At 32.8% G+C, this 25,274-nt stretch overlaps 1 protein-coding gene across 1 annotated transcript in view; it reads right to left on the bottom strand.

Annotated features, from left to right (window-relative positions):
* Positions 1-25,274, bottom strand: part of pnt (ETS transcription factor pointed) — a 95,797-nt gene that overhangs the window by 66,539 nt on the left and 3,984 nt on the right. Inside the window, exons 2-3 of the mRNA XM_081973965.1 lie at positions 22,849-22,974; positions 17,322-17,454 (exon numbers count right to left, since the gene is read on the bottom strand). Coding sequence (XP_081830091.1) covers positions 17,322-17,454; positions 22,849-22,974 — 259 coding nt within the window. The remainder of the gene's footprint in view (positions 1-17,321; positions 17,455-22,848; positions 22,975-25,274) is intronic.

Genomic DNA, 25,274 nt, shown 5'->3' with positions numbered 1-25,274 from the left:
TTAAGTGGCTTTTTTCAGCTTTAAAAATGCATTGCATAACGGTTTCGGTGTGGTTGTAATGTGTACGCCTCGGGACAATGTAAACTGGCAAATTCCTAAAGTTACTTTTTAATCTGAAAATACTTAAGTTTAATTAGCAGTTTAATGTTCGGTAAAGTGCAAAAAAGTTGCTTTAATAACTGAAAACATATGTGCAATCATTAGTTAAGTTACAGACAACAAAATTGTTCTGACAATGGTCTATTAGGGAGCCAGCTTCAAAAACTCAGGAAAAAGTCGGCTTTAAAGAAGGAATTATTTATGATGCTGCTACCAGAAGAAAAAGTCAACAAAACATGTTGTACGCTCATCCCTACAGGATCTGTACTCTTCCTGTTTTTCTCAGCTTAAGGTGACAGTGTTTTGAGAGGAAACCTGTGAGTAAATGTGGGTTTCTTTTGCTCAATGCTACAAATTGTTATCGCTTTTCCTCGTTGTAACTTCCAAGCAGTTGGAGTACTCCAAATTGCTACGATTCTCCCAAAGCTTGACTCTTATTCTTCTTCTATGTGAGCTAGTATTTCTAGGTGTAACCCCCAAATCATAGAATGGTTCTGTAAAAGGAGTTCTGGCACCCTTTTTACATCTGAATCCTGAAACCCATCCATGCAAGGTGATGACATTTCTATAAGTGTATGAATTGAGTCCATTTTTCAATAGCAGAGTATTTGGTTAGACCTGTTTTTTCCAGGTCTGTAAATGATGATGATGGTCCTCTCTTCTTTGTCGCCTAACTTAGTGAGGAACGTGCTCTCAAAGTTATATTTCTTGATGAGTTAATGTATCGGATACGTCAGTTTGTTTGTGTTTTTCAGTACTTGCTTTGCTTTTATTCCACCAAGCAACTGCCTCGTATGTGATATGGTCAAGTCATGACGGTATACACCCATCTCAAAATGCTTGAGTTTGTCCCGTTAGACTTCTACATACCATGAAGACTTTTGCTGCTTTAAATGCTTACTAACATTCTTTGAAGGTTTGAAACTTGTCACCCATCACTGTTACATTTTTTAAAATAATTTTCGGCTCAACAGAATAGCTACTATTTTATTTCTTAGAAGAAAACGTTTTTCATTCACTCTTTATCTGATTTACCTCATTTCAAACCATTATAATTGTTTTTAAAAAATATATTTGCATAGTGACTAATAATTTATTGAAATAAACTGCCTCGATAAATACAGCTCAACATATAAAATTAAAATTTATTTGGATTCCACTGCACAAAATAATGAATATGCAAACAGCTTTCCGAAACAATGCCAAGTTTATCGATGGGAACGATCTATAAAACACTTTAACTCTTCAAGAAAGTCTGACGGGGAGGCCACCTTTACCACATTCGCTAAATAAATGGAGTTTTGTTTCCAGTCGGACAAACTGATTTCTGAATACTTTACAGAATCGCATAAAGTCAACAGAATGCACACTAAAGTTTAATAAAATTTTAATGAGTTATATGTTGGAAAGTTTTCGAATAACTCTAATTTATGGACGTCCTGGACACTCGAACGTAATTGAAGTTTCACGCATCATTTAACTACGATATTATGACGATGATGCTCCCTGGACGCACGTGTGTGTTTCTAATTTTCTGTATTTTTCAAGTGTGTGGGAAATAACGAATAATGCCGCGAACAAAGGCAGGTGCAAATCGGTTTGTCCGTTAATCGTAAGGCATTTCCCCAGTTAATGGGTTCGTTAATTTCTGAGAAAAAATTAGGTTTGCATGGTTCACTGCTGAAAATTTAATAAACATATTAATTGTTTTACTGTCTTTGTATACGATTAACTAAAGTCTAATCTCATAATGTAGGGTTAGGTTAGTCCCAAAAAAAGTAAACTTTAGAAAAAAATTAAAAAAATGTAGGTTTAGTTAAATTTTTAACAAAACTGCCCATAACACAAAAAAAATTAAAATTTTTACCACTTTAGAAAAGTGTCTAAAATATTATAGGTTAGGTTAGTGCCCAAAAAAAAAAAATGTTGGAAAAATGTAAAAAAAATTGGGTTAGGTCAGTGTCCTAAAATGTTAAAATTTTGAACAAAAATGTTCAAAACCCCTAAATATTAAAGTTTTTACCACTCTAGAACAGTGTCTAAAAAATTATAGGTTAGGTAATTGTCCAAAAAAATAAATTTGTGGAAAATGTTCGAAAAATTTAGGTTTAGGTTAAATGTTCAAATTTTGAAAAAAATGTCTAGGACACTAAACAAAATGACATTTTTTTAACACTTTAGATACTGTAGAAAAGTGTCTAAAAATTATAGGTTAGGTTAGGTTAGTGTCAAAAAAAAGTAAATTTTTAGAAAAAATTCAAAAAATGTAGGGTTACGTCAGTATTAGTTAAAAAAAAATTTTGAACAAACTGCCCATAACACAAGAAAAATAAAATTTTCACCACTTTAGAAAAGTGTCTAAAATATTTATAGGTTAGGTTAGTGCCCAAAAAAAAAAAAAGTTTAAGAAAATTTAAAAAAAAAATAGGGTTAAGTCAGTGTCCTAAAATGCTAAAATTTTAGTACAAAAATTTGTGGAAAATGTTCGAAAAATTTAGGTTTAGGTTAAATGTTCAAATTTTGAAAAAAAATGTCTAGGACACTAGACAAAATGACATTTTTTTAACACTTTAGATACTGTAGAAAAGTGTCTAAAAATTATAGGTTAGGTTAGGTTAGGTTAGTGTCCAAAAAAAGTAAATTTTTAGAAAAAAATCAAAAAATGTAGGGTTACGTCAGTATTAGTTAAAAACAAATTTTGAACAAACTGCCCATAACAAAAAAAAATAAAATTTCACCACTTTAGAAAAGTGTCTAAAATATTTATAGGTTAGGTTAGTGCCCAAAAAAAAAGAAGTTTGGAAAAATTAAAAAAAAAAAATTAGGTTTAAGTCAGTGTCCTAAAATGCTAAAATTTTAGTACAAAAATGTTCAGAACCCTAAAAAATTCAAATTGTTCCACTCTAGAACAGTGTCTAAAAAATTATAGGTTAGGTTATTGTGCAAAAAAATGAATTTGTAGAAAATGTTTGAACATTTTAGGGTTAGGTGAAACGTTCAAATTTTGTACAAAACTGTCTAGGACACTAAACAAAATGATATTTTTTAACACTTTAGATACTCTAGAAAAGTGTCTAAAAATTATAGGTTAGGTTAGTGTCCAAAAAAAGTAAATTATCAGAAAAAATTCAAAAAATGTAGTGTTACGTCAGTGTTAGTTACAAACAAATTATGAACAAACTGCCCATAACACAAATAAAAATGAAAATTTTTCCCACTAGAAAAGTATCTAAAATATTATAGGTTAGGTTGGTGCCCAGAAAAAAAAAATTTTGGCAAAACGTAAAAAAAAAAATAGGGTTAGGTCAGTGTCAAAATTTCAGGACAAAAATTCTTCCATTCTAAAATTTCAGGACAAAATTTTTACCATTCTAGAACCGTGTCTAAAAAATTATAGGTTAGGTTATTGTCCAAAAAAATTAATTGGTAGAAAATGCTCAAATTTTGAACAAAACTGTCTAGGACACTAAACAAACTGACATTTTTTAACACTTTACATACTCTAGAAAAGTGTCTAAAAATTATAGGTTAGGTTAGTGTCCACAAAAATGTTGGTAAAAAGGGAGTGAGGGTCACATCCCAATATTTTTATGGTTAGGTCAGTGTCCTAAAATGTTTCCAAATTTTTGGACAAAAGTATTCAGGACACTCAAAAAAATGTATTCCATAAAAAGTGAGACAATTTCTTGAGATTATAGTGACGCTAAAATGGTACAGGTCAAGTGGAAGGTGGAGCAATCTGACAAAACCGCTTAACAAAATACATAAATACGAACCGATAAATAGCATCAGGTAAACTTTTTCTCCCTCTTCCTCGTATGCGTCTAAATTTGATTTTTTTTTCCGCAGTGGGTGAATTTCCGTTTATTGGGTTACCACCCCATAATATGTACTTTTAAAGTAAATATTTTGGTTTCTAAAGAAAGATTCCCAAATACCCACTTCCGACAATTAAGATGGTTTTTCCAATATTCCAACACTAAATCAGAAAAGTGAGAATAGAAATTCCAAGCAGCTAATCATCCCGGAGGCAATTTTAATAATCCTTGGATGATACTCGGAGCGTGCAATTCAAACAAGCATCGGTGCGAGAGGGTTGAAAGCAATAAAACACCCGGGGATAGTTACCCTCGACGCAGATCTTAACACGTGGAACGTCGACAAAAAGTGTCGTTGAGGACCCGGCGCCAAAATTAATTAACATCTCTCCATCTCCTCAGAGAATAATCGACTTTGTGCAACCACCAAAGGAGCATCCGGGCAAGGATTTAATCGACTCAATAGAAACTTTAATTATTTTCAATCTCCCTTAATCCTCGATGTCAATCAAATCGTATCGAATAGGTCGGTAAAAACCATTGAAACGTTACAGGTATTTGTCACAAAAATTTTCGAAGAATATTATACTACGGCTCTCAAATATTGACCGTGTGTCAACATTTATACGTTAAATATGAAGTGTTAACTCGTACAAGATTGCTCGAAAACTTAAGAGTATTTATCTGTGTACATATATATTATGTGTTCGTCATTATGTGAAATGTTTAGCCTTCGGTCGTTTGGACAAATAGTATATTGGTATCTTACGAATGCACACTTCAAATAGGTACCGGCCTTATTTTTGTTTGTTGAAAGCACGAGACATTTTAAGACTTTTTAATACTTAAACACACAAATTTGTGTCATATTGTGTGATGTAAATTTGAGTAAAAAAAATGTGATATTAACTTCCGTTTTACATACCAAATTTATTTTACTAGTTTTTACCAAACTTTAAAAGATTATTTTAGTAGTTTTAGCATCTGTTCATTGAACCTAAGTGTCACAGTCATCATACCAAGAATTTGAAAAAGTACCAAACTTTCCAATCGAACTAAGCAACCATACGTGCATCGATCTGGCAACGCGAGTTTACCTAACATTAGTTTATAACAATGCAAAAATCCACCTCGATACCTAGTGTACCTTGAAATGACGCATTGTGTCATTTCTTATTTCTTTAGCATAACAGCGGCGCTTCCTTCGATTGTCGATTCGTTTTGCATCGGGCCGCGCCAATCAGATTTTCTAACTCTTTATTCGGACAAAAAATGCCCGGTTTCTTGTTTTTTTTTATGGTGTAGCAGACTCGGATTTTTTAGATTAACTTATATTGTTCTGTTTTCGAGTTGGAAGTCAACGAATTCCAGGTTAATACGCTTTCTAATTCTCAAAGGTAAAAAGCAAGAATAAAGTTAAAAACTTTATAAATCTAGGTAAAATAATCAAATTAGGGATATTTAAAAAAAACTCATGAATAGTACCTACCCATGAAAATTACTAAACCTAGTAAACCTAATATTCTTTTTGTTATACCTTCATTATTTCTATCTCCAAAACTTCCCAATCTTAAAAATTTAGCTTCAAAAAACATAATAAGAAAGTCGAATTGAGTAAGCTGCTGTTAGCCCAATAGAAACGTAAAAAATAAAATAAACTAGAGTTCTTGAATACTGTATAGACAAAGCTTCTGCAATTAAGTCCTTGGAATAAAAGCCTGATATAAAAGGCAACCCACAAAGAGCAAAATTTCTAATATTTATACAAGCCCTAGTTAATGGAAGATTTTCTGTTAAACCTCCTATATTTCGAATATCCTGATTATCCCCAAAATTATGAATAATCGCCCCTGCACACATGAATTATAAAAGCTTTAAATAAAACATGATGGATTAATAAATGAAAATTGTTATTATTAACCCTAATTGACTTAAAGTTGAAAGAGCAATAATTTTCTTTAAATCATATTAAAAATTCGCAGCCAACCCCGCTATAAACATTGTTAATAAAGAAATAATTAACAAAAACTCTATTATTGCCACTGATAATGCTTCTCTAACCCGCATTAAAAAATAAACTGCTCATAGATCCGCTCATTCTCAAGGCAAAAGCATTGAGAAGAGTGTTTCCTAAAAATTGCATGAATTTATATTAGTATTTTCAGCGAACGAGCCCAACACCAAGGGTGGTTCAGACATTTTTTGGTCATTTTGATGCACGAGTGTCCTTTAATGGAATATTTCCCAACTAAAAAAGTAAGAACCTAACCCAACAATAAATAATTAAGTAAAGTAACATAAAACATTACTTAAATCAATTAAAATTGTAAGAATTATAATTAACATGTTTTCTTTTTTGGTTGTCTATAGTGATATCTAGATATTATATTATTTGCCTTGAAGGTGGATGGAGGTTCCAATATCATCATATTCATAGTTATCTTCAAAGTGAAAGAGCTCTCTTCCTTAAAAAGTTATCAAGCAACTTGTCTTCTCCTCCGTTCTAAGCAAATTCAAAGCATAACACAAAAACACCGTTTTATGGAGATAGTCGGAATCACCTTCACTCACCATCATCTCTCACATCATCACTGCATGTGAAAACCATTTTCTTGAATTCTTCATAACTTAAACAACAGCTTTTCTTTCTTTTTTTCAGGAATTTGTTGTAACTGAGTTAAAAGTAATGTTAAAATTTTGATGGCACATTTTTGTATTCCTTTTATTGAAAGCCACATCCCCTAACACATACCAGTGGTTTCTTTTCATAGGTGCTTTTTCTCGTTAGTGAAATACATAAATTGACGTACTGTTTACTATTTATTGTGTTTTTGAATTTACTGTTTTATGCAACTTTGGTTTAAAGAGAAAAATACCGAAAGTGCGATATTTAAAGCATAATAAATTATTTCGGAATGTAAAATGTATGCTGCTTGGACAGTTGCTATAGTTACAATTTTCTTAACAATATTAAATTGATCTGACCAAAAAAAAATCAATCAATTTTCGTTCGGTTGAGAAATTGTATTTACTCTGAATCACCCTAACAATCACGTGATGTTTCTTTTGCGAAAAGTGTTCAAACATTCTGTTTTTTGTATTTGGTTTTTAACCTAACCTAACCTAGAACTTACTAAATACCTACTTTACCTCGTTGTGCACTAAACTCAAACTTACCTATAAAAACAGCAATAAATTAATTAACAATCCTCTGAACATGGAATAACCAGTTATTCTGTTAAATTTTGTTTTTTGACCTTCAAATAAATCTGAGGTTGGTGAACATTTCATCAACCAATAGACACGATAAAACATAGATAAATTACCAATCCGCGAGGACTGTGCTAATTATTAGTGTTATTAGTAATAACAGTCCAAGCTCATTACTATACTAGTTGTGAATCTGATGTGTTATCTAAGATTCTTCAAAAAAAAACTCGTTTGCTAATTCCGCTCCGGTTCATAACTTAATTACTTCCCGGTATTGATAGATTTGACGTTCTTTTAATAATTATTAATAATTTTAAATCCCTTAATCCTGCTTTAATAAATTAGTATCGACAGCCACTTTTTCTGTGAAAGACGTGCTTAGAAAACTGAATATTAAAACTGGCATAATATAGATATTTCAGACTAATTTTTGTCTAATCAATTTCTCTACCAATTGAGTCCTGCAGAATATTCTTGAGAATTATCGAAGCAAACAGAAAACTCTTATAATATAACTATTAATAATAAACCAAATCGCCATCCAGACGTTTTAAAACAGTATTGATACCTCATTATCTCTTAATTTTCAGACACTTGTACAGGATATCCGTTCAACGATAAGAAAGTCAGGTTTGTTACGAACAAAGCTGGACCATTTAACGGACTGTTTCGTTCGACAAATCCGAAAACACACCCAACTTTTGTGTGAAATACTACAGCAAACAAACTCGGTCATTATTTACCATTTATTACCATGAAACCCACTGACCAATACCAATTCGTCGATGGTTTATAGCGTAATTAAATTCATAGGCGTTAAGTTACTAATAACTTATTCCAAATAAGTATGTAGAGGTATTGAATATTACACAGATGTTTTTGGTTATACAGGGTGTCTATACCATTTTCAATAAATGTAAATAGTAAAGTTTAAGATTTATATACCAATATCATCTTTATAGTTCAGATGAAGTAAATTTCATTTTATATAAGTTTACAGGAATGGCCATCTCAGGGCCATTACTAAAATGTGCGTAGAAACACACAAAAAATAAAATCATAAAACTAGAACTAAGCTAAAAAAGCAAAAATAGGAACCCATAACTTTCTTAAGTGATACTTTTCAACTGTTAATCTGCTACAAAATATAAATAACTTAAGATTAAAGTGAACTAACTTAAAAACTAGTTTAACCTAGAAACTAAGCAAATTGTATCAAACAAGAGACCATTTATGCAGTCGTTTAAATGAATATTAATAACTACAGAAATGAAACCGCAAATGCGACTGCAAAACAACAAATTTCATTGATAATTTCATACGCGATACCCGTTATTGTACCTATAAAATAAGTAGTTGAAAGCAACTTGTAATTTCCCTTCCTCGATTTTCGCTACGGATCACTTGCTCACATCCACAGAATTACATGCAGTAGAGCAATGGTAAAACTACTAATTACGTTGCAATAATAATGATATGAAAATTGTTTAAAAAAGTCTATGTATAGAGTGAGTCAGCTTTTTTTAGTTCCATTCATAAATACAGGCAGTAGCAAGAAACTGGTCTCTTTCGAAGATGATGATGAGTATCTAAATTGTTAGTGGCAGATACAGTTATGCTATAATAAGCTTGAGGCTAGAATGTAAATATTAAGGTAGTAAGATGATGATTTTGAGCCTTGTTTGACGGTTACTATAAGTGGTTTTAAAATGTAATGGTGTAAAACTAACAAAATTGAGCGAAAAGAACTGCATCACTTATAAGTAACTTAATAGCTTTTCTACTGTTTTTCCTATCATCAATCTTGACGATTTAGCACGCCTCCTTTTCAGAAAGTAAATAGCTGGTAATAAATGTGGCACCTTGGACTGTTCTCCTCGTCTATTCGAACCGAGAGCAACAGGTTTTGCCCCTGCCACGCGACTTCATTCAAGTCTTTGCCCCTCTACGTGCTTTGCAGGATCTTGAATGATGTTCACGTCAATGCTCTTCACTTGTTTGTGTCTTTGTCGATGGATGAGGATATAGATTCAGCAGATTATTGTTGGTATGATGATGTTCGAAACGAAACATGTAACCAACAAATATTTGATCGGAATTTATCGAACTAACCAAGATGGAGAACAAACTCGTTCAACTCTACTAAGAACAAAGTAATTTGTTATATAATCTGACATAAAGATTGTATCATTTAATAACTTTCTATGTTGCGGCGAGGTGTTATATTGCTACTGCATTGATCTTAGGTGTTAGCTGAAGATATCTCTTCCCTATTGAACGCCTCCCAATTTAATTATATTCATAAAAATTGTTCGTCTCGCGCTAAAGAAATACGGCAAACCAGCGCGATAATATCTCCTTTAGAAAATTATAGTTCCAGTTCTAGAGGTGTTATAAGGCGCTACTGAATAAATTGCCCTTTGCTGTAACTATTCAATAAATGAATGGGCTATTGCTACGGACAGTGTACATGTACCTCGTACAGATGGGGATTTTTCAGAAAAGATGATGCACGACGTGTTTTTGCGACCATTTGAAATTCTTCAGTTATGCTCCGAAGAATTCTTATTAGTTTTAATTGGCGATAAGGAATTCTCTTTACGATTTTGTGATTTAGTCTTATTGAGCGGATTGATAATAATCAATATCGTTTGCATTATGGGAATGGGATTCCGATGGCGTTTAGTGGTGATTCATTATTTCTTTCCTGGCACTATTTGGAAAAGCTTCTATAATTGCTTTTGTAAAATTGATATCGTTCTTCAATGTTTCACAATTAGATTGGTTATTATAGTTGGTTAATTGTGGGTATTTAAGGGCAAAATAGTGTGATTTTGAATTAATTTCAATAAAGTACTACCCAAATGTTTCTACAATGTACATTTGGATCATTTTTAGTTTTTGTTTCTAGGTAAAGATGTATACGCAGAATAGGATGTCCAGTTTTTCATGGTGCATGCAGATCACTCTTATGCCAATAAACTAAAATGTAGAATATGGAAAAGTACATATAAAATATTAGAAGAAAGTTTCATAATTTGGTTGTATCTGACACGCTGTTTACTTTGTTATTTATGAAGACTATTTTATGAGTTTCCTTTTTCCTTTTTTCTTTCTGTTGCCTTAACTGCCTTGTCAAGACTGATTAGGACGCTGAGTTACCTCAGATTCCCGTATGAAGGAAACATTAAAAGGAAAAAAATTGGTATTACACAGCTTACACACCAGAGTAGAACAAAGATACGAACTAACTTAGGGCTAACAATTCTTGACTTGTGGCGAACGCAATTAAATGTATCAGGCTAAGTTAGGTTATTTTCGCAAGATAGAAAAGGTAGTCACAATGGTCAAATACAAATTCATAGATCTATCAAACTATAAAATATTGCTTAAAGACAATCAGTACAAATCATATTATTTCAAATGCTTGTTTATAGGTCCATGGGTAGAAATTGAATATATCTGTTTATTTTGAGGATATTTTAATCTGTCATAAACATGGGAATTATATTAAATACCACTCTATGAAGCTATAAAAGTTATAAAAAACATGCTCACAGGCAGAACGACTCTAAATCATTTTAAGTAAATTTGAATTGATTGAAATTTGAGTTGAATTTTGCTGGTTGTGACTTGTTGTCAAGGACACAATTCTGTTCGTTTTGAAATCAACAAATCCATGTTGCAAAATATTAGAAACTAGAGTTAAAACATAACTTCAAAAAAAAAATCTGGGAAATTTAAGTGAAATCTGACAAAAGATTTTTGAGAAAATTACCATCTAAAATCATCTTGGCATCTCTGAAATAGATTTCACTGTTTATGCTTTTTAACAGATTAGATTTAGCTGATTTCCACTTTCCATCAGTCTTCTGGTTAGTTTAATGAAATTGTATCTGCACTTACTCACACTTACACTCTACTTTAAACATTACTTTTAAGCTCCAAGATAACAAACTTGATTAACAAGTTTGCAAAACTAATCATTGTATAAATATGAATATTTGCAGACCACCTATTATGGGTACTTAAATAGTTTTATGGACTAATTTTATTATCAGAACCAACCTGCTTCGCCATTAATTTGCCAAAAATGTCAAACATCCCACCTTTACAGTTAGTGCTGAATTAAAACCGAGTAAATCACATAAATTAGAAACTTACAGACGGGAGCAGATTTTGCAAATTTACATAACTAAGTATATCTCCACAGGAAATTGTGTGACGACGAAAAGCAGTTAACGCTCCGAATTCGAATTCCCATAGTGATACGAAAAAGTGGGAAGAACCACTTCTACGCATATCATTAGCAAAATTATTTCGCTAAACCAAATTGTCATGTTTTGTGTCGTTGTTGAGAAACACCTTCTCTTCAGTTAACTGTGTCATTAATCTATTAATCGATATCGGAAGCTTTGGCAACGCAGTGAATAAAATATCAGTTCACCTCGTATATTTCCTGCAGTTTAATTTCGATGTCCCCGCAGGGCTTGTAGTAGGTATACTGACCCCATAATATACCTGTTCATTCATACATCGTGGGAAACTGTTCTGCGGCGGATGGGCAGCAGGCCGGCTGTGCCTTTCTCTTTTCAGCGGACGTAAACGGCATTCATTTCGTCTTTGTCGTTTTGTCAGATTCTGGCCATCGATATACTGACTTGGCCGATTGCCCGCAGGTGACGCTTATATCCTTTCAGTGGTGGACGAAAAGTCCTTTTCGTTCATATCTCAAATCTTTATCATCAACTTACGCAATGATTACTACTATAGCTCACTCTTCAAAGTATCCCTTATTTTCAAAGACTATGAAAAATGTTAGAATAATTTCTGACTACGTCACTGTATTTGCAAGGAAGTGATCATTTACATTGTAAGAACCGGGGGCACTAGTGATTTTTACGGTAGGCAAATGTTCCAATACTGCTGCTCGTATAGTAAAGATGAATGGCGGTTTCACAATGGTATCTGAATGGTTGTGCCTACCTTGGCTACTTGATTAGTTAATGGGCATTTCACCTGATACCCTTAAGGTTGGTATAGCAGGAATTGTTTTCTCTATTTTTTTTTTCAATAATGGTGCAGTAGAAACTTGCAACACGCTTAAATGGTTTCTTGTGGTACTTGTTTGCTAATTGGGTGTGTATAGTTTATAATATATTAAAAACACATTCATGTTTTCACTTTGACGGTATTGCTAAATATGCACAGGTAATATTAGTTCCCACGGTAGGGTCGGTAAATTGGTTATAAAATAAACCCGAAAAAGTTTTATGTCTGTGTTGAAATGTTTTACGACCGATATAGAGTTATGGAGTCAGGCTGCTGCTGCTGGAATTTGAAAGTTCACTTTTTATGTCTAAGATTTAACAGCGGTTTTTAGTAGCCAATTTTTAAGAAAAGTTGTGGCATTTAATGTGCTGACTGCAAATTTTCTGCAAAAACTATTAACAACCTCCAACGTTTTCATCAATAATGAAATCACTCAAAATATACTAAATGTGTGAGTTTGATCATCAGTTTAACTTTCCTTTTTATTTGTGCTCAAAATGACATGATTTTTCTTCTATTTAGTTCTTAAAAAACCCACAACCGAATTAAACAAAAAACACTAACCTAAGCAGAAAAAATGGCACCAAAAATATAAACCAGTGTTTTGACACCATATTTTTTTCCTTTTTATTAATGAAAAAATGGCGTCTAACCTAACCTAAAAGCCAGATTAGTGGGATTTTTCCCAAAAAAAGTACATTTTTAATTTTGAGGTATATATTTTTCGGAGGATTTCTCCTGGGGAAAAAATATTTCACCAGGAAAATAAATGGTAATTTTAGGTTTGTCACTTACTACTAACCCCTGTCAGGACAGTTTGAGTTTATGAAGAACGCACTATACAACCCTCAAATCTGTGGAAGTACACTAAAGTTTGGTCTACATTTTGACGTTGGAATGAACCTCCTAACTGTCATAGGAACCAAGTTAGAATATGTCAAACAGTTACTACGTTTCCATACAAATTAAAAATGTTCTCTTAAAAATCGGTATTCTGATACCAAGAAGTATAAAAATGGAGAAATTTACCAATTGGCTTATGAGGAATTAGTAAAGAAAGGTGTAACTACTAAGAACGTTTTGCAAATTAAAAATTAATGGAAAGCTTTGAAATGCATGTATTATAAAGTGAAGCGTAAAAATGGGACAAGTGGAGAAGTCCGTTCAGAGTGTAACTATTTTACCATGCTTGATGAAATATTGAGTGCCAGACCATCATCCAGTTTGTGGGGTGGACACTCTTGACCAATATGAAGAAAGAAGTGCATCGGAACTCAAATGACACATCTCAATCCTTTCTGCGTTTTGTCAAAAGCTCAATCTAGTTGCAAAACGGAATTGAAAACGATTTGAAAATTAGCATGGAAACTCTAACAAATTTCAATTTTCAGGTCGTTTTAAAAACGCCTTCAATTGCATGGAAACGTACTAATTGACATCTTTGAAAAGCTTGTACACTTGCACTGCTCTATTTCCCGGTCAATATCTCTGTTATTTGTGATTTTTTAAAGAAAATTGTATTCAGATAGAGAAGAAGAAGCTACTAGAAGCTACATTTTGACGTTTGAACGAAATTGTGATACCTTCAAATAGTTACACTGTTGTATTTCATGTCAAATATCTCGGTTATGTGTAATTTTTTTAAAGAAAACTATGTTGGGATAAAATAAAGCTGAAATTACGGGCTATATTTTGACGTTTGCACAACGCTTCTAGCTATCATAGTAACCAAGTTAGCAGGTGTCAAATAAGGATAGCTGTCATATTTAAAAAAAGTGACAGTTTAAAGGAATCGACGTATCTGGCAACACTGCAACGTAAGAAACAAAAAAAACACAAGAAAAAATGGCGTAAAAAAAATATATTTCTTGAATCTGTCAAGTCTTTTCTTAAGTGACCATTAAGAAATCTCAGATCATATCAAGTAAGTACGAGTTAAAAATCATATAAAAAAATTAAAACGTCAAATCAAATCCAACGAGATTTCTGTTAAAAACAATGCAGTTAAGCAACAAATTTGCTTTCAAAATGATATTCACACATTATGGACCTTATAATAATTTCAGCATTTACTCTACTAAGCAAAATTATTTCACGTACATCATAAAGGTTACGTTGTATACTGAAAGTGTATGAATATGAAATCTCCATTTCTCTTACCTCATCGGTTTCACCCTGCAACCATTTTTACATAACGCAATCAATCCCAAGTTGCACCTGCTCACAACTTGCACTCTACAAAAGTTCAAGGAAAAAACGTGTTTTCAATGGCCACTCTCGTTTTTTTAATGATATTAATGGGCATAGATCGTTTTCATTCCGTCATTACATTAAAATACGCATAATAAAGTGGGTTTACTTTTATTTTAATCATCGTGATAATATGTAATTTACTCAATGCACTGTCTATTTTCATTTATCTTATTGCTTTTCCAAGGTCCATATTTGGTTTGTTGCTTTGCAAAGAAATACAGTGAAACTCTAGTAATGACTATAATTTAGTAATAGTAAATACAAGATGTCTTTTTGACTCCATAGAAAAATCACAAAAAAAAACTGATTTCAGTTTCCTCAATACTCAAAAGTACACAGTCTAGTACTAACTCTACTTAAACTAATATAACATTATTAATACTGATAAGAAAATTCTGTCTAATCTGGATATAAATGAAAAAATCTGGAATTGATTTAACTGGCAATGTCCAAAATTAGATCATCACTTTAGTGATTGAAACAAAAGTAGATAATTGCTTAATACATACCCATTACGCACAGACATCCAAATCAATTATAAACAAGTTTGCAGATAATTTTCCGAAAAATTTCCGGTGGAAACAATAACAAAACGTCCAAAATAAAAATTGAAAAAGTAAAGTTATGGTTCCGGTACTCGTTTTATTCTTTTTGTATTTGTTTTCGTTTTGAAATGCTCACATAAATTATGTTATTAAAATCGTTAATCGTCAAATAAAAAATTTAGATTTTCCCATTAAATAACTACTTTTTGTTCATAGTAATAGCACAGTGTAATAGACATGTACCAGAAACTATTAATTTTGTGACCAAAACCATCTTTACCCCCTGTACAGTTAACATACAGGACAAGTATGCTCTTTGTTAAACTTCTACACAGATGGTGAATGCGCCATATTGAAGAGACTATACTGCAACCCATTTCAATAAAGTTAAATAGCCTCATGATCATACATCGTGCGTTCACCAAACTGTCGTAACTTATAATAGTGATTATCTTGAAGAAGAGTAGAGCTCGAATCAGATGAGAAAAGGCCACCGCATCATCAATGACGCAGTTTTTAAAACTATTTCTTTCTCCTTCTACAGTTGCCGTCGCATTAGATATAATCAGAGGCGTCCTATTAAAATATTCCCGAAAATATATTGTTAAGCGGTCAAAAAGCCACTTGGCAACGTAGTACGGTTTTTACTTGGACACAATTAAAACAGATGCGGCAGCGGCCAGGGACATTTGGACCTTTTTATATGCTTTTACTAGCCGGCACTCTAAACGGTGTTGCCAAGTTTAAAAAAATGTAGTGGCGGACAGGGAGACTTAGGGGGTTAGGTTAGGTTCCGTTTTAGTCTGGTGTTTTGGTTGTATTGTTGATGGTCGCAGTTGAAGTTCACATAGTGTTATGAATAAAAAACGTTATTTTGTCAAAATGTCTTTCAAAAAGGTTGGAAAGAAAGGTGTTATCATATACAGCCAAGGCCGTGAAATCGTCAGTAACGTCTTACAATTTATGAAGAAAGAAGCAGAAGGAGTTTCCATTCCTTTGAAAAACTTGTTGTCTTTTATTTCCTTTATTAAAAACGACGAAAATGTTTCATTTTACTGATAAAATAATAGCACGCCACTGACTGGCTGCAACAACTTGGAAAGTAACGAGAGCAGCAATATTTAAAGCGAGACGTACAGAGATCGTGACATCATCGTTTGATGACGCCTGTGGCCTTTTCTTAGCTGATTCGAGCTCTAAACGTTTTAAACGTAAAGTTGGTTTGTTGTTTTTTGTCGATTAATTTAAACATGCCCATAATTATTTACTGCTGTGTATACTGAAATATGGCTTTAATGAATAACACCTAAACCACAAAATGTTTTAGATAAAGAAACACTTATCTACTTTGAAAGATATTTTTAGATATATAAAATATATTTAGATATTTTTTATTTGGATCAAGTTGCTGTTGGAAAATGTTTTTTGCTTGGCATCATACAAAATAAGCTAAAAATCAAAACACACTAAAACCTTAAGCAATGGAAATAATGAAAAACAAATAATTCTTGGTTCAATTGGCTTGTCAAGCAAGCGCATCCACCACCTTGTGGAGAAACGTTTCAAATAAGAGCCATTAAATGGATGGCTTTGTATAAGTAAATTACTATTCCAAAGTCCGGTTTGTTTAGTGCCTTATTGTTAAGTTTAGTTAACGTTTTAAATTCCGCTTAAAATCCAGGAAAGCATGCATTTACTATTATATTAAATACATGCATAACTAAGTAAATTTAGTAAATAATTTAATGCGTTTAAGTGAATTTATCAACAAAATGAATATGTATTGTTTAACTAAATTGTCACAATACGCAAAACTAGGTCTAATTTTCTATTAATATAAGGATTATCCAGTTTAATCACAAGAAGGCCAGTGCAACTGAACATTACTACAATACAAACATGCAAATCTCCTATCACACATATGGATTACTTATATGATAATAACAAAGGAAATTTGTGCACTTTTAAATATGACGAATGATGATTTTATTATCATTTTCATATTGTCAACCTACACGTGAGTCATAAAAAAATGCATGTGAGTATATCTTCATATTTTATTATACAGATATGATAATTTCAGAATCCAAGATTAGAATAGAGAAAATAAGCTAGACAAAGCTAGTGACAAACTTCATAAGTGACTGGTCATGTAACAACCAACATGTCACGTACAAAGTGTGTTGCCATCTTTGTCTAGTTCATTTAATTTCAAAAGTTTTGTCTTCCTATCATAGGTTTCATATCTATAGTTTTGGGATTTTCATAACTGTATACGAAACGAATAAATTTTTTATAGATAAAATTTCTGTGTATTTCCCATAAATAAAAAAAAAATTCTTACCAAGAGAGGCCTCAGGATCAGACAAGTCACTGATAGACGGAACCTTCTGAATTGAGTTCCATGACTGCAACTGGTTCTGATCTTCATCGCTGCTGTCATCCAGGATTTCTTGCTTAAAGCCCGAGTCATCATCCTAACAACAAAAATTTTATTACATAACATTACCACCGTTCAGTTATGACAAAATAAACCCGATCGCCAACAATATCAAATTGCGATGCGCCGATGACACCGCATTTTTTTTGGCTGATCCTGTAAGTTCTTCGGTAAAGTGCGACATCGTTGCCTGCATATTAAAGGTCACTTTACGCTTATGAATGAAAGACTAAGTGCGATGTTGGTGGGAAAACAATCGTAGGAAAGAATCGTCGACCAGACGATTCTAGTGGGTGTGTGTGACTGCGATAATTGAATGCAACGAGCAACGTTGGAATAAATTAGCTGATGTATTATTGTTGTATGCTGATTGAGAATATTGTCAAGTTTGAGTTGAAAAGATGGAAAGGAAAAAATATCACAAACTTGCAAATCGATTTGCAAGGCTGAGATATCACACCACTTTAAATGAAACTAGAATAAGGTTCAATTTGTAGGGTATTTCCGGCACAAAATTACCTTCCGTAACAAATATCGCAAAGTACTCAACACATTTCAAATTAACTAAAATACTTTAAAAAATACTATAAAAACGTCTTCGAGCACGCGTTCGACGACAACATAAACGCACATCTTCCGGATATTGACAATGACACGTTTTCGGTGGTCCTAGACCGGATGTTACCAGTACAAATAGATTTATTTAGTGAGAAATTGGTTCACCTATAGCCCGTTCAAAGGCAACCAATTTTATATACCCGCCTTTGATGTTACAGCCTATAAGATTGGATGCCAAGAAACTAAATTATTTGAAAATAAGACTTTCATTAATCACTTGGGCAAAGCGAAATGCTGTAAAAATAGAGTCGTTTTGTCCTGTTTATTATTTATATGCAGGTGCATTTGTTTTAATTGGAAAGTTAAAACTCATGATAAGAAGTACGCTATAATAGCAGATGATCAGACAGACTAAAAAAAGTATTAGTTACTAATCCAAATATTAGGTTAAACAACCCAGTGTGTAGTACTTCCTGGGTTCCTGTTTACTATTTTCTATAATAGTGACGGCTTTATCACTATGTGCTCTATCTCTAAATTTATTACGCATTCAGTTGATATCGCTATTTGATTATGGCACAATAAACCAGGGCCACAAAAATGCAACCAGCTTAAAACCATTAAAATACTTAAAATAGTTTAAATAGTCTAGTAGGATAATTAATGCAATAAAATACTATAGCTCATTAAATTGTAGGTAACATTGGTTATCGTAAATTGTAGTTTTTGAGTGCAGTTTTTACAGAAACAATTTTAATGAAGCACATTTATTGAATGTAAATTGCACGATGCAAATAACGTAAGGAAGAAAATATTCCATAGACCAGAAAAACTCTGGATGTTGTTAAAAATTATAAAAAAGTTTTGAAAACAAATTTGAATAGTACAATAAGTGAAGACAATTCGACAAAAAATAACTTCTGGTAGGTACAAAATGATGATGAAGAAAGCAAGAAGAGTTTCTGCAAGTTGTTTGTTAACATTTAGGAAAAACTATCAGTATACAGGGTGTCCCACGACGAAAGACACCGATCGTTTTGAAAATTTGGTAACTTAAAGTCAGTATGCCCAATGCAACTAAAATATTTCTGTGAATGCTGCTGAGAACCTCCTTAAAAATGCCAGAGGATTTTACAAACCTTCCTAGAATTGTTTTAAATTGCCAGAAGCCTCTATGACCATTTTGAAAGGGTCAAGGTCCTCTAAATGCTACTGAGAACCTTGTAAAAAGTGCTAGAGTGTTTTAAACCTTCTAAAAATTGTTTAATTGTTGGAATATAAACATTGATTACTATATAATTTGTTGTAGCCCCTGCCTTAAGTTATAACCTTAAACTTTAATCATTTTGACAATCTATTCATATAACATTTAATCACCGACATACGTTTTGAGCTGGTGATTGTGACGCAACAGTTAGAAGTCACTGAACATACTATACCAACTTTGAGCCATTCTACGTCTGTTCGATTCTGATGTTGTTCTAGTCTTCATATTTGTTACTTTTGAGCCATTCTACGTCTGTTGGAACTACATTGGACGCTGAATTTGGCTCGTTCGTGATCAATCCGTGCCAAAATGTATTCTTGGACTGTCAGAGCCTTTAACCAGTATGAGATAGAGCAAAACGACTTGCATGTTTCTATTTGAACTTTTCGAGATGTATTGTGTGGCCATATTGGAAAATTCGACAGGTGTCAATTTTTTATTATTATAAAATTTTCGGCACCTGTCAAAATTTAAAATTCAATAATATACAACTTCCGGTATAAGCGGATGTGTCATAACATAAATTGGATTTGGTTTGCTGACTTAACTTTCAAAACTTTCCTATTGGTAGTATTTTCTTTGGACATCCTGTACAGACCAAGTTTTGAAGGATTGATGCAACAAAGAAAAACTCGAAGAGACTCGAACATATTAATGATCGAACCTACAGATATACATTGTTGCTCTAAATGGTAAAACAATTTACCGAAATTTTCCACAGACATCTGTAAATATCTAAATCATCTAAACCAGAAAGTCAACAGTCCGAATTCAAATTAATTCTAGCAATAGCGGTCACCAAATGAGACATAATAAATACGAACAGTGAATGTTAAAATGAATTAACGCGGATCCAAACAAAAAATTAATCATGTTTACGACTGGCCCTGTTATAAAAAGTACATAAAGACCGTAATGATGATAGAAGCGTCGTCAGTCTGAGAGCTACTGGCACCGTTTGGTGTGAACAGTGTAACGACTTTACCATCTTATAACAGAAAAAAGAGTATTAGTAACTTTAGGAGAGTCTGTGGTCGTCATTATCTTTTGTTCTTCTGGCTGATGTTTTCACAACTTAAAGATGACAAAAATCACTGCAAATCAACTTAAGGGTGTGTTACACCTAACTCGAGGTCTACGTTCGACTAATTGCACCGAATCAACCTATAAATACAAATAAGGCATCAACACAACGTTTCAGGTTTTCGTTCTGCTACTGCCAAGAATCGAGACACCTTTGCTATTTCTGGAACTTCAAAGTCAAGTTTAAAGAGCAGTTATTATGATCTTTAACAGCGCTAAAACATTCAGGTTCATCATCATTGGCGTAGGGTACAAGAAAGACTTATTTCTACCAAAATTGAGTAAAAAGAGTGATTTGGACAAGGATGGAGAAGTGTGTCCGTCTGTCGTAATTTGACAGATGGTTCCCTAACTGAACCAACAGAAAATCCAATTCTAAAATGGTTAAACGTGACTGACTTCTGGTAATGGCTGTACAAATTTCTCTGATTATTTACAGATTCTCCCCGCGGACACTTATATATCATATGACTCATGTGACTAACTGTCAGATGGCGACCAATCTTTTGGGCAGATTGACACATGTCACTTACAACGTTTTTCTCAATAATTCCTTTTGGTAGTAAAATAATTTGAAGATCCACGAAAATGATAACAAAATAGATGATTTATTTAATTTTTCTGCATAAATACAGATATCCTTTAATTGCAGACCAACTTATTTTGATGTTTTCTTCTTAACCTTGACTGCTATTAATCTTATACCCCTTTACACGTGTAGTTAACAAAACAAATTTATGTGTATTTCGACCGATTACTAGTTTTCAAAATTGCAATCTAACGTTATAAGATCCCATCGATTATTGCACCAACAATCAAAATACTTTGACGAGTTTTGGAATTTCCTTACCTATTGTTTTATCTCTATAAACAATTACGACGACGTATTGGTGTTAATTGTCATATCACTATCTCCGCACGTTAACAAAACGATGATTAATGAATTGTTTGCCTTACTAAACCGTGTTGTATGAAATTAAATGAAATTCAAACGAAGTGGCAACGCTGCTCGATTATCTTTCGACGTAAAAAGGAAGTTACTCGTAGGTGAAAAGGGGGAAAGAGGGACTAATTTGTATGATCAACGGTTTACCAAGCTTAATAAGTAAATAAGTGGCATTGTTTATGTTAATTTGTTAGAACGAAGCGTGTATGAATGATATGAATTTGAATTATTAAACCAAACTGATAAGTCATAAAATAAATTAAAAACAATAATTATAATGGGAAACTTTTAACCCATATCACGCCAATAATATGTGTACCTTCAGTTACGAAATTGGAAGTTGCTTAATATGTAATATTCTTTACTCAAGTCCTGATCATATAGAAAATGTACTGCAGAATGTCAAGAAGAAAGAAAATAAATAATCTTTTTAGCACAATTGGTTGTAAGAATTTTTAGTAGTTAATTTTTTTACAAAAATATTGAACAAAATTGCTTCCAACCATCACTTTTGCCACTAGAAACCACCAAATTACCTGAGGATGTCGAAAAGACGTATTTGTCTTAGAAAACTTGACAAAACTCTCTAAAATATTATATTAGAGACTTAAAAAAGAATTTTAGGGTAAAATTATGTGAGGGTTTATGTTTTACTCAACAAAACTATAAAGTGTCATACATCATTGAATTCGGAATAATAAGAGCTTTCAAAATCTAATATTATAAACTATGGATGGGATTTAAAAAATGATTGATGATTGATGATGGTTCCGCAAAACCAAAACGTCGAAAAATTCGAAATTTTCTAAATGTTATTTTATTGAATACGGAGATGATTTACGATTAGAATATTCTGTTAAAAATTATAATTATCTTCAGAACTTCTTTGTTCCATCTGAAAACAATTTTTGCACAACTTCAAAATAGATCCAAACCTCTGAAATCCACTAAAGAGGTCAAGAAGACCACAGTTAGTTAGTATTAATGGTTCACTATTTTTACAAAAAATATGAATGACACCTGTAGTAAGCAAAACTTGGCAACACTGTTCTTACTATACCAAGTTTTGTATTACCGGTTTCCGGCGTTAAATTAGTACGACCGAGTATACACTGATTGTCCTTTAATTACACGTCTGACAAGGTCTGGTTTGGAAAAAAGGGTGAGTACAAGAAATCAGTGGCATGTATCGTCGACATATGCCCCACACCGGAAAGATACGCTATTATTATTGTAGGTCGTGGAATAGAATCAAAAATAAACGGTCCTCGAGTGTAAGAATATGGTAGCGGTACGGAGATATACACCGGAAACTTAAATTGTAACATTTTTGATACGAAATTGTGTTTTCTTTGAAGCGTGAATGAGTCCGAAGTCAAAATATCCCCCGACGTGTAAAGTGAAACGGAAAAAAAAGGCAATTCATTCCGATTTTATTATCGCTTTATCAAAACCAATTTATTCTCACAAGACTTACACACACACACCCGTGTGAAACGGGAGTACCTTTAAACCAGCTTTTAAAACATGGGGGTGCCCCTGTTGTTTGAAACCACTAAAGGTATTCAATTACTTACCATCGAGCAGATTTTAGCGTCGAAAGTGACTTTCTTGATATTTTCCTTTTTGATTGGTGGATTGTCGTAAAAATTCTGATCGTCTATGCCATAGTCGAACGATGTGTCGTAAGGGTCTAGCTCCATCTGCAAAAAAACAACTTAGAAAAAAACGAGCAGTTTGCAATGCAAAACTCAAGGATAAACCACAAGTCCAAATGTATAATAAATATAACCACTTTGGAATCAATTGCATATAAATCTACAAAGGATCTAGGTTAAAGTCGTATATTTTTCGTTTGCAAATTGAGTGTTTTGTTGCCAGGCAGGTTTGCCTACAATTTCGTAAAAATAAAATGGATTGCGGATTGGTGAAAACTTGTTTCAGTGCAAAATGCAGGTTGTTTCCTTAATCGCAGGGTGACAGGAATGACACTTAACTATTACTAAATACTAATTTATCGTAATTTTATTCAAGTTTAGAAGAGCAGCATAATAACAGAGAACTAGTTGCCACCCACCAGTGCATTTTGCATTTTACCCACACATCATGTATGTCAGCAATGCTTGGTGGTAAATTATTAGTTTTGATACCAAATCCATCCAAGTTTTGTAATCATCATGAGGAGCTACAAAAAAGTTGTTTCTCCGTTGTTTGAGAACCTACAAAAATGTAGTAAAAAGTTTTTTTGCCCGTAAGGGTTTTCCAGAGGGTTTTCGTGACAGGGTACAATAAACCAAAGTTTGGAAATTGACTAAAACTTTGTTTTACAAAAGGATTCTAATTCTAATGAGTTACGCAATATTGAGACTCAAAAACGCACTATACCAGCACAAAGATAATACAGTGTATTTTTTTAAGTTAGCTCCTTACTCTTAGAAACACAACAGAACGTAGTTTTAGGTAAATTTACTATATTCAAAAGTGTTTTTACTACTTGCACAAAGTTTCTTGGAAAACTGGTGTTTTTTTAATCAAACAAAATCAATACACAACACAAAATTTACCTTTTTTAAAGTGAAATTTTTACTCAATTCTACAACAAATTAATTTCAAACAGGTTGAGCACATAATAAATTCTGAGACAAAACATCTGCTCGTGCATATACCGTGAAAAACATTGACGTACGCCTCTGCTTTTCCACCGTAGGAGTAAAGTTAGCACGCATACATTTTTATTTACCCACTATGTCTGCAGACCACCTGTTAGCAAGCTGTAAGATTTCGTATCGGATTTCCATCACAGGGGCATCTTGTTCATGGACCTACTATGTGAAAAAGTCCCATTTATGGGCCATAAACCGTAAATAATGGGTTCAAATCGAAAAGAATGTATTAATGTACCGGTGTACACAACAATCGATTTGTACAGTTCAGTATAACACAATTATCTGGTATTATTATAATCGTATCATGAGTGTGTCATATCAGAAAAATCGTATAAATATTATGAAGCAAAAATTCCAACGTATTATTATTACTGGTTATCTTTATCAGTAACACTACTCCATTTTTAAAACTTAATGTTTTTACTAATTTTGTAAGGGGAGTCCGTTTATTGGGGTTCTTAACTTGATCTTATTGGTGGTTAGGTTAGGTTAGGAAGAAATACGAAAAAAAGATTCCTGAAAATACTCTTTTTTGTCCGGAAAAATGTAATTTTTTGTCAAAATTGTAATTTTGTATTTTGCTCCAGAAGGATTCCAATACACAGCCAAGAGCATATTCATACCAAAGGACCTTGAATTAGGTAAAATAAGCACTGTACCCTTTAAAAAATTGAAAAAATGCTATTTCATGCCAAAATTTAAATTTTTTTATTTTGCCACAGAAGGATTCCAATGCACAGCAAAAGGCATATTTAAACGAAGAGACCTTAAATTAGTTGAATTAAGCACAAAAAAAGCAATATTTTTCAAAAAAATTGATGAAATGAGAAGATTTGGCATTTAAGCAATTATACTGTCTTCTACGACGTTTTTTGGGAACAACGAGATTTAAAAACCCAGAAAATAGTGTTATTATTCTGTAAGGGGGAAATAACCTTTGTCACAAAAAAGTGTCAAAAGTGGTGCAAGAGTTAAAAAACAAATTTTTTGGTAGAGTATACCAGGTGTCCAAGAGCACCCTGGACATAGGAAATTAACATGGGAAAACGGTTTTGATTTTTTTGTGCCTGTACGGTTGATTTGATTGAAAAATCGTAATAATGAAAGTTGTAGTACCTATCACGGACTAGTTTTCTGTATTTTTTTCGTATCTCTAACTTGAGCCCATTCGTCGTAAAACACGAACAATAATGAGAAAATTTAAACTTTTGGCCTGCACTGTATAGGCGGTTGTCGGGCAACGGGTAAACAGATCATTGTTGCGGGTACGGTTGCTCGACAACCGCTTATACAGTGCAGGTAAAAAGTTAAAATTTTCGCATTTTTGTTCGTGTTTT

The sequence above is a fragment of the Ips typographus genome, linkage group LG2 (assembly GCF_016097725.1).
Source record: "Ips typographus isolate SLU linkage group LG2, UJ_Ityp_2.0, whole genome shotgun sequence".
Taxonomy (NCBI): Eukaryota; Metazoa; Arthropoda; class Insecta; order Coleoptera; family Curculionidae; genus Ips; species Ips typographus.
This window is presented reverse-complemented; position numbering and strand designations above follow the sequence as displayed.